General features: G+C 46.5%; 1 protein-coding gene across 4 annotated transcripts in view; it reads left to right on the top strand.

The window, feature by feature from the left end:
- GNE (glucosamine (UDP-N-acetyl)-2-epimerase/N-acetylmannosamine kinase) overlaps positions 1–14953 on the top strand; it is a 540721-nt gene that overhangs the window by 253813 nt on the left and 271955 nt on the right. For all 4 annotated transcript variants that reach the window (XM_069630467.1, XM_069630470.1, XM_069630469.1 and 1 more), the window contains one exon: positions 11785–11997. In XM_069630467.1, the coding sequence (XP_069486568.1) occupies positions 11785–11997 (213 nt within the window). The remainder of the gene's footprint in view (positions 1–11784; positions 11998–14953) is intronic.

The following is a 14953-nucleotide window of genomic DNA, read 5'->3' as shown; positions in this document are numbered from 1 at the left end:
GTCAAGGTTGGGGAACAAGGGAAGAACAAAACGATCTTACTAGGCCCAGTGACACTGAGAATGTGCAAGTGCATGGGAGAGGGAAAGGGGGAAAGTGCGAGGGGGTTGGGGGAGAAGTGGAAAGTGCTGAGTAATGGGATACAAATAAATAAATGAGGAAAGGCAGCAAACAGTGGTAGCGCAGCCAGCAAATGGCAATTGCTAGGTTAAGGCAACAGACAGGGTGTGCCTGATAAGTGCAGAAAAAGGGAGGGGGGGCGGGACTTTAGGGTTACAAGATACAGACCCCAGTGCAAGGGATTGCCAGGAGGCAGTGCATGTGGGTGGCAGGGTGAGCAGGTACCTGGGCCCGAAATTCCGAGGGTAGACCAGGTGCACGATGCAGAGACAGAAAAGATCAGCAGGGGAGAGGGGGAACAAAGGAAGAAGCAAAGAGTAAGGTCTTGAGGTTTCTTTGAAAAAAGACAGACCCTGAGGGAGTTGGAGGTGGAGGAACACAAAGAGCTCGGGAGGGAAGATATTTAGGGAGAGGCAGCTGAAGGTATTTTGGACCCAGGCCCCAGAATGCCTTGTGGACAATGGAAAGGGTCTTGAATTTAATCCTTGCATCCACTGGGAGCCAGTGGAAAGATTTCAGAGCTGGAGAGATATGATCCCAGGGCTTGAGGCCAAGGACAAGTCTTGCAGTCCTGTTCTGGATAAATTGTAAAGGGCGGAGAGTAGAAGAAGGTAGATTTAGAAAGAGGCTGTTGCAATAATCCAACCTAGAGAGAACCAGGGCTCGAGAGACAGTGAGCTTCTCGGGGAAGGAGAGGAAAGGCAGAATACCTCTGAGGAGGTGAAGTAGGAAGTTTGACTTTTTAGGGACTTTAGAGATGTGGGCAGAGAAGGAAAGCGTGGAGTCAAAGATAACCCAGAGGTTCATGGCCTCGCAGGTGGGGGGGGTAGGAGGAGGACCAAGGGAGGCCGGCCAGAGAGTGACAGGTAAGGAAGGAAGAAAATTGCAGTGTTGCGGTCTCTCCACCATATATCTCCCTTATCCATTAAAGCACTTCTTTCCAGTAGGTTTGAGCTCAGTCAGCTGCACCACATGTGCCAGTACAACGCTATTTTCCCACAGCTTCCAACACATCAGGTTGACCCCTACATATTCCTTTGCAAGCCTCTGTGTGGTGTACTTCCATCTATTAAGAAGCCTGGAAATGTGAATTTTATACTGCATAAACTGGGATATTTTCTGTGCGTTTCAGCATATCCCAGATTCTATCTGTCATTTCAATGTCTAGTTCCTTTCCCCATCTACATTTGACTGCAACCTGTCCTGACATGCCACTTCAACAAGTTGCAGGAGCTTTCTTTGAACTTTAACCTGTGATTGTGCAGCTCAAGGCTTTTCTGCAAACACCTCAATCTTTTGTTCTGAACGTTTTTCTTTGATTTTGATTAAAACCACAGATGTTCCTTTCCTAACCTGTTTTAGGCTGTGGCGCCCATACTACACACATCAGCTGGAACTTAATTTTTGTCTGGATGGAAAAAATGGCTTTTTCATTTCCAGCAAACTTTCTGTGACTTTTGTGCATTACTTTCACGGTAAAGCAGCAACATAGGCTTCCATTACTCGCTGTGTTGTCTTGCAATCTTGAATGCTGCTGTGTATTCACTCACTGGTCTATAAAGCATGCAGCCTCACCACGCCAAGACATTTTCTGTCATTTAAATGCCAGGTGCCACTTGAAGTTGTCTGCAGTTCAGCAACATAAGCCGTTTGAGAAGTATTCTGCAAACTCTGTGCATTGGCTGTAAGTGCTAGAGCTGATGTTTAGTTCAGCAACACTATACTAATGAAAACAATGCTTTTGTTTTATTCTGTGCATCAAGGGCTACTTCCTCCTATAGCCTAGGAATTCTTGACAATCTATTGCCTTAGCCTTGAGGAAGGGGACATGATGCACAATTAAGTCACTCACTGAAGTGAGACAGTTACTGGTAATTCATGTCGACCTTCTTCCATACAACACACAGCACCCTGTATGGTGTAATAATATACTAGTCAGTGCATGCAAAGAGAGGAACATGATTGAAACATGGAAGCAACTGTCCCCTGAAGAGGGTATACATATTGAACTTTTACACTTTTACATGTTTTCTGTCTGTGGCAGAAAAAATCTTGGATCCTTGGTCAGGCCCAGGGAAAGGAAATTGCATGAGACTGGAAGAAGAGGTACACGGTGTTAAGATGGATTTGCAGAATCTGGCCTGGTGGACAGAATTTAAGAGACCACCCTAGTTATTGTGAACAGGGTAACTGTGAGGTTAGCCAAAACTCAATCAAGGTAGCAATGGAGAGCGGTCGAGCCTATTCTCAGAAGAGTGTAAGTGGCACCAGGGGTCCACAGTGAGCCCACACAGTGAGCATACAATAATTTAATTTAGACAGGACTTTACAAAAATACTATATTCTAGGCCTCAAACACACTAAAAAAAATGAAGCAAGCAGGTGATATCGCATAGCACTCGGACATATATACAGTCACCATAGGTTCTTAAATGCATTCCGTGACTTAAATCAATAAAAGAAGGTAAGTGATGCAGTAACATGGAACCAATTCACAAGAAATATGCCCTACCTTCAGAGGTCACGATGCTCCTCACACAAAGTGTCTGATGTAGGCAAAGTTCTTGTGTTGGTGAATGTTGACAAGAAAAGATACAACAGTTAGTGTTAAGTAAAAATGTGTTATCTTTCAGGTTATACTGCTAAGGTGCGACTACCAAAAAGCAATGGCATGGAAGGATACAAAGAGACTTGTTCTCAATGTTATCCTATGGAGAACCGGGTCAGACAATCCCCCCCCCCCCAACCCACCACTGACTCTATTGCCCACGACAAGACTGGATGGGTTGACTGGGGGTCGTTGGAGGTTGGGTTTCCTGCCATTGGTTCCATTGAGTGGTGCCCAGCAGTTGCAAGTATTCTTCCCGCTAGGTCCAGCAACGGAGTGCAACCCTTGGATAGGTGAGTTCTAGCAACAGGCATCCTTCCAGTCGCGGTTAAAGAAGACATTCCAGAGCAGGATCCCTTTAAGCTGGGATGCTGAAATTCGGCAGGAAGGGGACTTGCAGCACAAGTTGACGACCACCGAAGTTCCGGCTGCAAATACGGGACCGCAACGGTTCCAGCAAGGTAGCCCACTGAACAGTTGCCAGTCCCCTGGGTGGTCCAGGGAGACTTCAGAAGGCACTGGACAGCTGGATCCTCTTACACGTTGAGACCGGTTGGTCCCACCAGTCGAGGGGATGAAGCACTGCACAGGGCCTTCGCAGATCAGGTATTGCAGCTGGACTTCACCGGACAAGATACTGGAAGGGATGCTGGGCCTCTTCAGGAGTCTTCTTCGGATCTTCAGTCTGTTCTTCTGAACAGGATTCTTGGCTCCAACGCTGATCTCCAGAAAGGGCTGCAGGAGTCCGTCGTTTATCTGAAATCCAGCCTGAAAGCCGGTCCAAGCCCATCAATGGTAATGATCTGCACCAACCAGTAATTGTCTAATCGGGGACAAATTCTGGTTTCACTCATGCCCCACACCTAGACTCGCTGTCTTCAGGAATGTGACCAGACAGTCCTTCCCACTTTCTGAGCCATACACATACTAGCCCATGTAAGCTGCACCTTTTGTCGGCAAGTGCATGACCTTGTTTGGGATTTCCTGACCTGGGAAGGCAAGAAGAAGGCCAAACAACTGTGTGGTCACAGACCAAGTGAAAAAATCTTGTGGCGTGGCTATTTTAGGGCACTGGCCATGTTCAGTAGCCATACACGGTAAACATGAATATGCACACTAGAAATAACCACAAAATTGGAACCAAAAAAATCCAGATCGGCTGCCACCAGCTTGTCTTTAGGCACGTATATAAAAGTGACCAAATATCCCAAGTGAAAAAAGCTAGGTTATGCAAAAGTATCTCCATTGCACTGCATTGTGAGATGCTGTGTGAAATGTTAAAATTGTATAAAAAGCGAAACCTAGTTTCCCAGTACTGGTAATCTGAAGGACTGATCCATTTCCCCATGACAAATGTGCAAAAGGCCGGAGGGTTATAGCTGAATGCTTCACTTCCCTGTAAAAAGTCAGCACAGGTTCAAAAGCAAAAGGTTTGGGGATTCCATAAAAAGATGGAGGAAAAACTGGCAAAAGAGAAATCTTTCCTAACAAATGGGATACATGTATCACAGCCAGTAAAATGAGTAACTTGTACTACACCTCATTCAAGCTCACTTTTTGTAACCTGCTCCCTTACTTGGTGCAAGGAGGACTGCCAGTTCTCAAATTTTCTTCCAAATATTTAAAGGGGGCAGTTCGATCAAAAAAATTTATTTTTTTAAAAAGATGGGCCATAACCAAAAATATATATACAAAATATTTGTCTTAAAAGTTCCTATGACAAATTTGTGGGAAATGAGGCTGAAAGTTTTCAGAAGGGGCATCCATTTTGTGAAATAAAGCAGCCTCCTCTGTTCATGTTAACCTCTGCTCTTGCTGCACTAATCGAGCAAAAGGCCCCTACTGGGAGCTTTTGCTTACTGCTGCCAGTGTGCAGAGCTTAACATGAACCTTTCATTTAGCATACAGTCGAACGGTCGTTGTCTTTATGTGTTACTTGTATGTACTTCCTGTAGCTCGATAAACAATTTAATGTATTGACCAACAAAGTACTTTAATGCGATGCAACTCAATGTAACTCAATGTAACTGATTAAGTAAGCAATTGAACCGTTTTCTTAAGTATAAGTGCCCAGATGCCTATGGGTTAGGTGCGCTATATAAATGTACAAATAAATTAATAAAATGAAGAGAGAAGGCCGCCACAATATTCATAATTGCCTTGACTTTCTTTTTATGTTTCCTCTGCTCCCCAGGTCGAGGGGAGCTCAGTAAATATAAAATGAAAGTTGCAGTATTATAAATACTTTGCCGGCTGCCAGCAGAGTCTACATAATTTGTGTGACTTTCTTTATAAGTTTCCTGTGCCTGGGGAAACTTAAAACAATAGTACCGGCATTTATGAATACTAAGCCGCCTGCAGCAGGGAGCATAGTATTCATAATTGCTGGTACTTGTACCCTGAGCTCCCCCGGGCTGGAGGAACCTGGGAGACTTCAAACAAAAGCAACGGCAGAGTACAACGCCAGCAGATGTCAAAACAAAAAAAAGGGGGGAGTGGGTCAGCACTTGCCAGGACCACAGGGCAGGTGCCTGACAGCATTCTCTGCTCTGCGGCAGCAATAAGCAAAAGCTCCCAGTAGGGGGCATTTGCTTGATTAGTGCCCCAAGAGCAGAGTTAACATAAGCACAGGAGGCTCATTCAATTTACAATATGGATGCCTCGGAGTGCTTTAAGCTTCATTTCCCTCATATTTTACATAGAAAAACAAAATGGTATGTATATTTTTGATTATTGCCCTTCTTTATAAACAGTAACATTTTTGACTGAACTTTCCCTTTAAGAATATATTTGTGTGCCCATTCCCTCTAACCTACCCTTGCCCTTGAACATGGATCTGACATGAGGGGGCGTGGCTATCTGGCCATGGAATAGGACATGCTTCGTGAGGAGCTCCTGATGATCCGACTTTATTTTTGCTAAAGTTACCCGCTGAAACTAACGAGCGCCTAGAACTTTGGGGATCAGGCGTCGGAAGCTGCACGCTAAGTGGAGTTCGTGGGAGAAGTTCATGGTCCCAGGGAATCGTGAGATATATATGTTTTTGTTGGTACGGCTGAAGATGGCGGCTAACAAAGGAGAGGCCTCAGAGGAGAAACAAAACTGATTCCCCGGAACTGCGGGACATGGCTGCGGACGATCGCCTGGAGGACAAGTACAACAGGGCAATATGGAAAAGTGTTTGAGATAACTCCGAGAGAGTGCCCGGCCCGGCGTACGCTAATGGAGCCTTGGCGATCTGACTGCAGGAGGAGATAGCATTGGATACTTGGGCGACAAGGCCTACGGAAGTTGAATGAGGAGTGTGAGGCCATAGCCCACCCGAAAGACAATTCGAAGTGCCATCTTGAATGTGAGTTAGGAGACCTGGGAGCCAGACTATTGTCGGACCAAGGACAGTGCAGCAGCTGCACCAAGACGGAGCCGTACAGGAGTGGAGGGCAGCGCCATGTCGGCGAAAGGGTTGAGAGTCAAGTCCAAGCAACCCACGATGGAGGTCTTTACGAAAACGCAGCGGACCCCCTCAACATCGGTGCAGAGCATGGTCGTGACTCCCGCGGAAGACGCCCCCGAAGGGGATAAGCACCAGATCCTGGAGGCTTGGCAATGGCGAACTTGCGCACAGCTCTGGAGAACAAGATTGATGCTGTGGGTACGGAACTCACCCTGTTACGTCAAGATGTCAGGGCACTTGCAGAAATAACTAGTGGTCTGGAAAGTGAGGTGAAGGTTAACAGCGACGTTAGCACGAACAATGCGAAGGAGATTCATGTCTTAAAACAACAGGTTGCCAACCTGGAAAATCGTGTGGAAGAGGTGGAAGGAAGGGCGAGGAGGAACATACGTGTGGTCGGTCTGCCGGAGGGGGAGGAAGGCCAAGACCCCACAAACTATGTGGAAAACATGATCCTAGAAGGGATTGGAGCAGGGAATCTTTCGCAAGGATTCACGGTGGAGCGGGCGCATCGCGCCCTAATGAGGAAACCCCAGCCGGGGGCCCCGCCAAGACCGATCATCGCAATGATCCTGAATTACAGGGACAGAGAAAAGATCCTCGAATATTTTCGTAAGGGCGGTACGATAGAGGGAGCATCCACCAACATCACAGCATACCCGGACTACATGATGCTGGTGCAAAGTCAGAGGTATAGTTACGTTGCCGTCAAAAGAAGGCTGAGGGCGGCGGGAGTCAAATATATGCTGCTGTATCCGGCACGATTGAAGGTGCTACATAGGAACAAAGCGCTATTTTTTGATACCCCGGAGGATGTTGTCACATGGCTGGACTTGCAGGGTTGCCCGGAACAAGAAGCGGATCGTGATCGGCAGGAGCATACCGAATGAAGATTTTGTAATACGGACATTATGAGGGTGAGTGGGAGGAGGATCCTGATTGTACAGGGAAATTGTAACTGGCTGAACTTTGAGCAAAATCCGAGCCTGGTGCTCGACCTGGACTACAATATAGTGTGTGTAACTGCAATTGTTAACTGTCTAGCATCTGTATGCGTAATATTTCTTAAAAGGAGCAACAGAACGTGGACGACCTACCCCGATAGATTATTAGTTTTAGCAGCCATTAGGGCGGCTTTACCCTACTGAGCCCTGAGTAGAAGCTTGTGCTAGGCAGGGCTAGATGTGGGGGTGCCTGAGATCCAGGAATGGAGCTGGGCAACAGTTGGGGAGGGTGTTGTTGGGGAAGGGATGGGTGGGGAGAAGATGGGGGGGATGGGAAGTTGAGTGTGAATGTGGTTATGGGAAGTTTAAGTTTTGTTTCGAGCCTATTTGGAGGAATCAGTGTGTTGCACTCACGTTGCATGAGTGGGCGGAATCGGCGGAAAATCGGGGGGTGCTTATCAACGACCTGTGGGAGACCTCAGGATAATAACGTGGAATGTCAGGGGCCTTAACAGTTATTTGAAAAGAAATAGTCATGATGTATCTGAAAAGGCAGAAAATAGATATTGCACTACTACAGGAGACGTACTTGACGCGAGAGAAGTTGGACCTAGTTAAGAGAAAGTGGAGATGGACTGTGGTGGGCTCGTCATACTCTGCATACGCTCGGGGTGTGTTGATCTGGGTGGCACCGCATGTCCCGTTCCAATCGATACAAGAGGTAGTTGAAACTGATGGAAGGATGGCTATATTGTGAGGGCTGGTGGAGAGCAGGGAGGTATGCATAGTAAACACGTATGCCCCCAACCAAAACACAGCAGCATATTTCAGAGCTCTGTGTACCAACCTTAGTATGTGTATGGGGAGCGCGGTGATCTGGGGTGGGGACTTTAATTGTGTGTTGAATCCTGTGGTCGACAGATCTGATGGCGGGGTGGGTAAACCTAGCCCGGCGGCGAGATCATTGCAGACACTGCTAATTGATTTTGGCTTTACAGATGTGTGGAGGATGAAACATCCCACTGAGAGGCAATACTCGCACTATTCAGCCCCGCATCAACTGCACACTAGGCTTGATTATGTCTTTGCTACAGCAGATGCGATGTCTGAGATTACTCAAATCGAATATAAGGCAAGGGTCCTCTCAGATCACTCGTCCCTGATCCTCGGATGGCAATATTGCCCCCCGAGGGCGAGGATCCCTACATGGCGCCTCCGAGAAGAGGCGCTTAAAGATCCAGTCTTTAGGGAAGATATAAGGGAAGAGATTACTAACTTCTTTGAGGAGAATACTGGGAGTGTTGATTCCGCGGTCACATTATGGGAAGCTTTTAAGGTGGTGATGCGGGGGGCGGCCATTGTTAAATCAAAGGGGTTACAGGGTGGGTTCTTGGCTGACCTACAGAGGACGGAAACTGAGCTAGAAACAGCATTGAAGAGCGGTGACGTGGACACGGAGCTGGTACTCCAACTACAGCAACAATGTGCAGGGCATTGGGAAAGACTCTGCAATCTCAATTATAGGAAATATGTTGAGAGGCAGCACGCGGGGGGAGATAAAACAGGCCGCCTTTTGGCCTGGCTATACAAAAGCGAGACCCCTAGGCCTCCGATTGGGACCATTATTAGGGAGGACGGGGATGAAGTGGCCACACAAGAGGGGGTTAACAAAGAGTTTGCGGATTATTACAGAGTGCTGTACGGGGATGATGAGACGGGTGACCAACGCAAGATAATTGAAACGTTAGAAGACCTAGGGCTGCCCAAGATCAGTGAAGAGGAGAGGGAGGAGCTAGATGAGCCAATTACGTTAGAGGAGTTGGAGGCGATTGTGAAGCAGTTGCCTACCAGTAAGACCCCGGGAGCAGATGGGTGCCCCAGCAAATTCTATAAAGTATACAGAGAGGAAGTTCTCCCCCCCAATGCTGGACATGCTTAACGAAGCATTTGAGATTGGACGGTTGCCTGAGTCGCTCAGAGAGGCGATCATAATACCGCTGCCCAAGCCCAACAAACCGGAGAATAGATGTGGCTCCTACAGACCTTTGTCGATGCTAAATCAGGACAGCAAGATTCTAACGGCTGTCGTGGCAAATCGATTGCAAAAAGTGATTGGTAGACTGATACATCCTGATCAAACGGGTTATGTCCCGAATTGGAATATAACACACAACCATAGGCGACTTCACCGGGTGGTCGAATGGGGTAGCAGGAATGAAGGTGAGATGGCAATAGTGTCTCTAGATGCAGTTAAAGCTTTTGATTCGGTCAAGTGGTCATGGCTATTGGCTGCCTTGGAAGGGTATGGAATGGGGCCGGGCTATATCAGGTGGGCGAAGATGTTGTATAGTGAGCCGCTTGCCAGGGTCCGAACTGGAGCGGTGATATCCGAGAGATGGCAACTTGGTAGAGGCACCAGACAAGGGTGCCCCTGGTCCCCGATGCTTTACATTTTAGCCCTGGAGCCTCTGGCAATATGCCTTAGGGCACAGTAAGATGTGATAGGCATTGAGGTAGGAGGGGAACGACACTTGATATCCTTGTACGCAGATGATTTGTTACTGTACTTGCAATACCCAGAAGAAAATCTCCTATACGTACTTGAAGTGATGGAAAGGTATGCAGAGTTGTCGGGCATAGCGGTGAACCCCCAAAGGTCTGTCATATTCCCGCTAGGTAACTATAAGGGGACCCCTATAGATAGACTACCGGTGTTACAAGTACCATGGGCAACTAGCTCTTTTCGTTACCTGGGCGTAGATGTATACCACACGGTGGTGGAAGAACATAGACATAATACAGAAGTAGCCGTTGAGAAAATTAGGAACAGCATGCAGTTCTGGGCAAAGCTGCCCTTGGCGATGATGGGGCGGGGGGCTATGTTCAAGATGGTAGTTCTACCTAGGCTCCTGCATTACTTTAGTAATATCCCATACATGATACCCAAGAGATTTTTCAGTAAATTGAACAGCATGTGTAGGGACTTCCTGTGGCATGGTACCCGAAATAGAGTGGCGTTTTGGAAATTGCAGAACTTTTATGAAAACGGAGGTATCAGACTGCCTCATTTTGAGGTTTACTATTTGGCGGGACAGCTACAGTATGTGGCTAAGTGGCTCTCTGATGAAGTGACCCCTGAGCACAGGGTGCATGGACAGGACTGTGCCCCGTTTTATTTGAAAGAAAAGATCTGGCTGCCTGAAACCGAAATGAGGGGGCATCCTGCGATGTTGAGGTTTGGGTGGAAAATCTGGCGTAGGGCATGTCGTTTGATGCAAGTCCAATGCCCGTGCCTCCCGCAGATACCGCTGGTTGCTTTGACAGGAGGGGATAATCAGTTGAGGGTGATTATTAGGACCTACTGGGAATCGGTGGGGCTGGTAACGCTAGGCGATGTTTGGCAAGAGGGGTCAATTAAGGAGTTTATAGAACTCAACGAAGAGGCGGGGCTACATACGGGCCAATATGTCACGTACATTAGGTTGGTGCGGATGATTAGGAACACCTGGCCAGAGACGGTTTTGATAGAAGAACCAGATGCAGTTTTGGGAGCAATATATGATATATCCGAAGGAGGGCATGAGATCTCGAGACTGTATGAGATGGTGATGGCTAAGGTGGGGAAGGAATTGACACATCTGAGACTGGACTGGGAGGCGGAAGTGGGGGCCCCAATGGAGGATGGGGTGTGGGAGCGTGCCCTGGGCTATCACAAAAAAGTGTCTAGAAATGCCAGATTAAAACAAATACAGCTGTATGTAACGCATAGGGCATACATGACCCCCTTGAGGATATCTAAGTTTCGAAACAGTGGAAGACAAGCGTGTCCTAAATGTAACCTAGAAAACGCTGACATGGTACATATGTTTTGGTTGTGCCCGATCATTGGGTGTTTTTGGGGAGAAGTAGCGCAGAAACTGGCTGATAAGGGGGTTACTCTTGTTATAGATACAGCCTAGGCCTGCTTACTGGGCGGGTTCCCTAGGCCACGGAAACTCAAGCATATTGAGAAACTGAGAGATGTAGCGTATGTGCTTGCAAAACGTAGGATTGCCATGGGGTGGAAGAAATGCCACAAGCCTAAGGTGGATGTATGGTGGAAGGGCTTGCAAAAATGGGCGGAAGCTGAAACGGTGGCATGGCAAGAAGCGAGTGGCCTGGCTGGAGAAGGGGAGGCGGGCACCTTGTTGGCTTGGAAATCGCTAATAGCAGAATTGTTTGGAGTAATATCAGATCCAACAGACTCCGAAGAGAACGAAACCCAGCCGCATGTACCAGACATTGAATGAGATTGACAAATAGGCTCATGGGGGGAGGGAGGGGTTGTGGGAGCAGTGATTAAGATACAATGATGTGTAATGGAACTATTATGATTATGCTGCTTGTTTGGTTTGTACTGTTTTGTTTGCATAAAATCAATAAAAGAAATAAAAAAAAATAAAAAAACATGGATCTGACATGTAGGCTAGCTTTGCAGAACCTAGTTCGAAATGAAGCTCCAAAACCTCATTCTGCAGTAACATTCTGTTTTAACTACTAGACTGACAGTGCACCCAAAATAGTAAATTATTGGAAAAAGTGCAAACATGCTCAACTAAGTGAGCACAGGTATTAGAGTGCCCTCTGTTTCTGTTTAAAAGTAACACTTTTTCTTTTTCAGGCAGCAAGGAGATGGTGCGGGTGATGCGGAAGAAGGGCATCGAGCAACATCCCAATTTCCGAGCTGTGAAGCATGTGCCATTTGAGCAGTTCATACAGTTGGTGGCTCATGCAGGATGCATGATTGGGAACAGCAGCTGCGGGGTTCGAGAAGCAGGAGCCTTCGGCACTCCGGTCATTAACCTGGGAACACGCCAAACTGGGAGAGAAACTGGTATGTTTTGTTTTACTCTTTATTTACATTGCCTCGTCTTACTTGAAAACTGGACCCTTTCTTTGCTTGTCTCAACCTTGGATATTTTTTTTGCTCCATCACTCATTTTTTATTTGGTTGAGCTTTATGTAAAACACACGGCATTAGCCTACTACAGACATTTTGGCACTGGGAGAGGTACAGGATAATGAAATGATTGAAAGGGGGCATATAAATAAAGCAAGAAGGAATCCTCCCCCGCCTGAAATGTTGCATTGTACCTAATCTGCATTCCCAGTGGGATTATATTTTGAGGCAATCAAAAATATATTTGAACTCTAAAACAAAACCTTTTTGCTTCTTTGCACATTGTAATAATCCATGCAAATTAAAATATAAATTTCTACCTTAGTCTGTTCATATTGGGCAGTAATGATTTTGGAGTTCCTTCCTGTGGCACTGCTCTTCTGGCAATACTGATAGTCCTATCTGTGGACCTTTGTGCAGGGACATGCTCCTATGCATCAGTTGTTTTCCATTATTATGTTGAATAATTTGCTTGTTTTTGGGAGTGAATAAGGCCAGTACACCACTGCGCTGCTCATATCCCTAGAACTCTGTCCTGCTATTGAACAGTGAAACCCCCTTGTACCAGGAGGAAATGTCTCCTTCTCTTTTTTAATATTGCAATAGCTTCCATGGCCTTAGGACTTGTAGTTCTTTGTGCATATGGTCTGGAGGCAGGGAGATTATGTAATGCACAACATATCATGGAGATTCATATAAAAAAGTTGTCCTGGTGGAATTAACTGAAATAAATCAATGGTCGTTATTCTAAAATGACCTATTGTTCTGAGACCGTAGTTCAAATCCCTAAATCTTTTGCTGAACGCTGACTTAGGGTAGACAACCAGTCACTCAGTCTCAGGATGTATACAGTGCCCCAGCTCACTTAATATGTCCATGGTCTTTGCCTGATGCTCCGATCAGGTCTTCTCACTTGTCTCTACCGCTTTATTGGGCCATACAGATTAATAGTTCCTCCACCTTTGCCTCGGAGATCCTTTTTTGACTTGTTGCAGATGTGTTCTCCCCCTCTCAGGGCAGGAGTCCCATTCCACCTCACTCATGCACCCCTTCAAGACCTGAGTTCTCAACACTATGCAAGATTCTTTAGCTTGGGCTAGTGACTTTTGCACCTGCCACCAAAATCTGGACTAAAGCCCTCATCTGGCCTCAATCTCACTGTCTTAGTCCTGGAGCTACAATGCCCAGCTTATTTCCCACTCATGGTGATCTAGTGCCCCATTCGCTTCTCACCTCTTGGGCACCTAGCCCACTGCTCACTTTTAATCTTTTGGAGATCTTGCACCACTTGCTTCTCAGGTCTATGTGACCCACTTGGTCTGTCTGCATCTAGTTCATGTGCAGCTTCTTGCTCAGTTTGGCTTTTCTGTTTCTCTTGCTTCTTTCCATTTTGCTCTTTTTAGCTTGGCTAACACTGGTTCTGCACTCCTGAATCTCTCTCTCTCTCGGCTCATTGGTTTGCCTTCCTAAATCATGATGGAGATGGATGTAATGCATATGCAGTTGTTTCCCATCTGAGCCCTGAGCAGGCTAAATACAGGATCTGACCACTTAAAAATGAAATGTGTAGGCGACTGGGGTGGGGGGGTGGGTGTGGTCTCTGTTTGGAATACACATTGTTTCTTTGGCCAAAGCCTGGCAGCTGACAAGCTAGGTTTGGAAGAGGTAGCTCCCAAGTGTTTGGGTGGCTGCCAAAAGTTGAATGAAAGCACGACTGCTATTGGTGGATGAAATTCTTTCTACCTCAGTTCTCTAGTGAAGGTCTGCTGATTGCTTTTTTCCTCCCATGAAGACCGAAGAGGGAGATTTCAAAACTCAATTATCGTGAGGCAGTCCTACAGGTGTGCAGTCCTCCCATGACCCTTCTACAAGGTGAAAGTCTGTTGTGAAGTTGCAACTCTTCCTATCTCGTTCCCCAAAGCCTGAGTAGGACCCCATGCCTTATTTCCCTGACCGGTTGGGACAGCTGGGGCTGTGAATTGTTAAACAAAATCAAAGGTAACCGGAAAATCAATTGAGTTTGGAGTTAATGCAATGGTAGCTAAGAAAAAAGCAACCGCCAAGAAAGAAATGTTGGTGCCTTCGCAAGCATGTATGCCTACCTGCTGTTACTATTGGTTCTTCTCGGCATCAAAACATTTTTCGTCTGGACCGGGCTTGTGCCAATGCTTACAAGCAGCTGCTGATACCACATTCATCTTTCTTAGTGTGTTGCTTTGCGTCTTCCTCCTGAGGATCTTCATCGTCCTTCCCTGCAGAAAGTAGTTGTGCATTTCTGAAGGCAACCCTGGGGCTTCAGGAATCGCCAGAACCTGTCCTCTAGCTGCAAACCTAGAATAATTGAGGGCTATAACCGACAAATCTTCTCCTTAAGTAGCTGAAGCCTCTCACCAGAGGTTAGTCCAGAGCACTCTGTTAGGTAAGATTTTCATAGAAATGATACATTTTCCTGGCCTGTGTCAACCCCAGAACTTTTTGTTTTACTGGTGGTTTATTCTTCCTTATACATCAGTGAACCTTTTTCCTCACTCAGTCTTTTACTCCTTTTATGGGTGTCATTTATAAGACTCTCCATAGTGTCTTTTTAATGTTATCCTCTTTGACAACTTTTTGCACATGCAGCCTATTGTTGCTGGGTTGCCCTTTGGGCTCCCCTTTTAACTTTCTCCGGTTAAGCATTTAAGAACTACAGTCCCCAAGGTTAGAAAAGATCTTTGGATCCCTTTTGCATTTTATTAGGTGAGATCAGCATCCCCCACCTTATGTGGAGTGCTCGGGGCATACTGGGTATCCCCTTTCTCATTCTAATTGTGACATGTTACAAGGGCAAACTTACCTTTAATGGCTGGTAGCAGTAAACCTTTTTATTAATTCGTTGCACCTTTACCGC

The sequence above is a fragment of the Ambystoma mexicanum genome, chromosome 6q (genome assembly GCF_040938575.1).
Source record: "Ambystoma mexicanum isolate Mex_15411 chromosome 6q, UKY_AmexF1_1, whole genome shotgun sequence".
Taxonomy (NCBI): domain Eukaryota; kingdom Metazoa; phylum Chordata; class Amphibia; order Caudata; family Ambystomatidae; genus Ambystoma; species Ambystoma mexicanum.
Note: the sequence above shows the minus strand (reverse complement) of the source record. Positions and strands in the feature narration are given on the sequence as shown.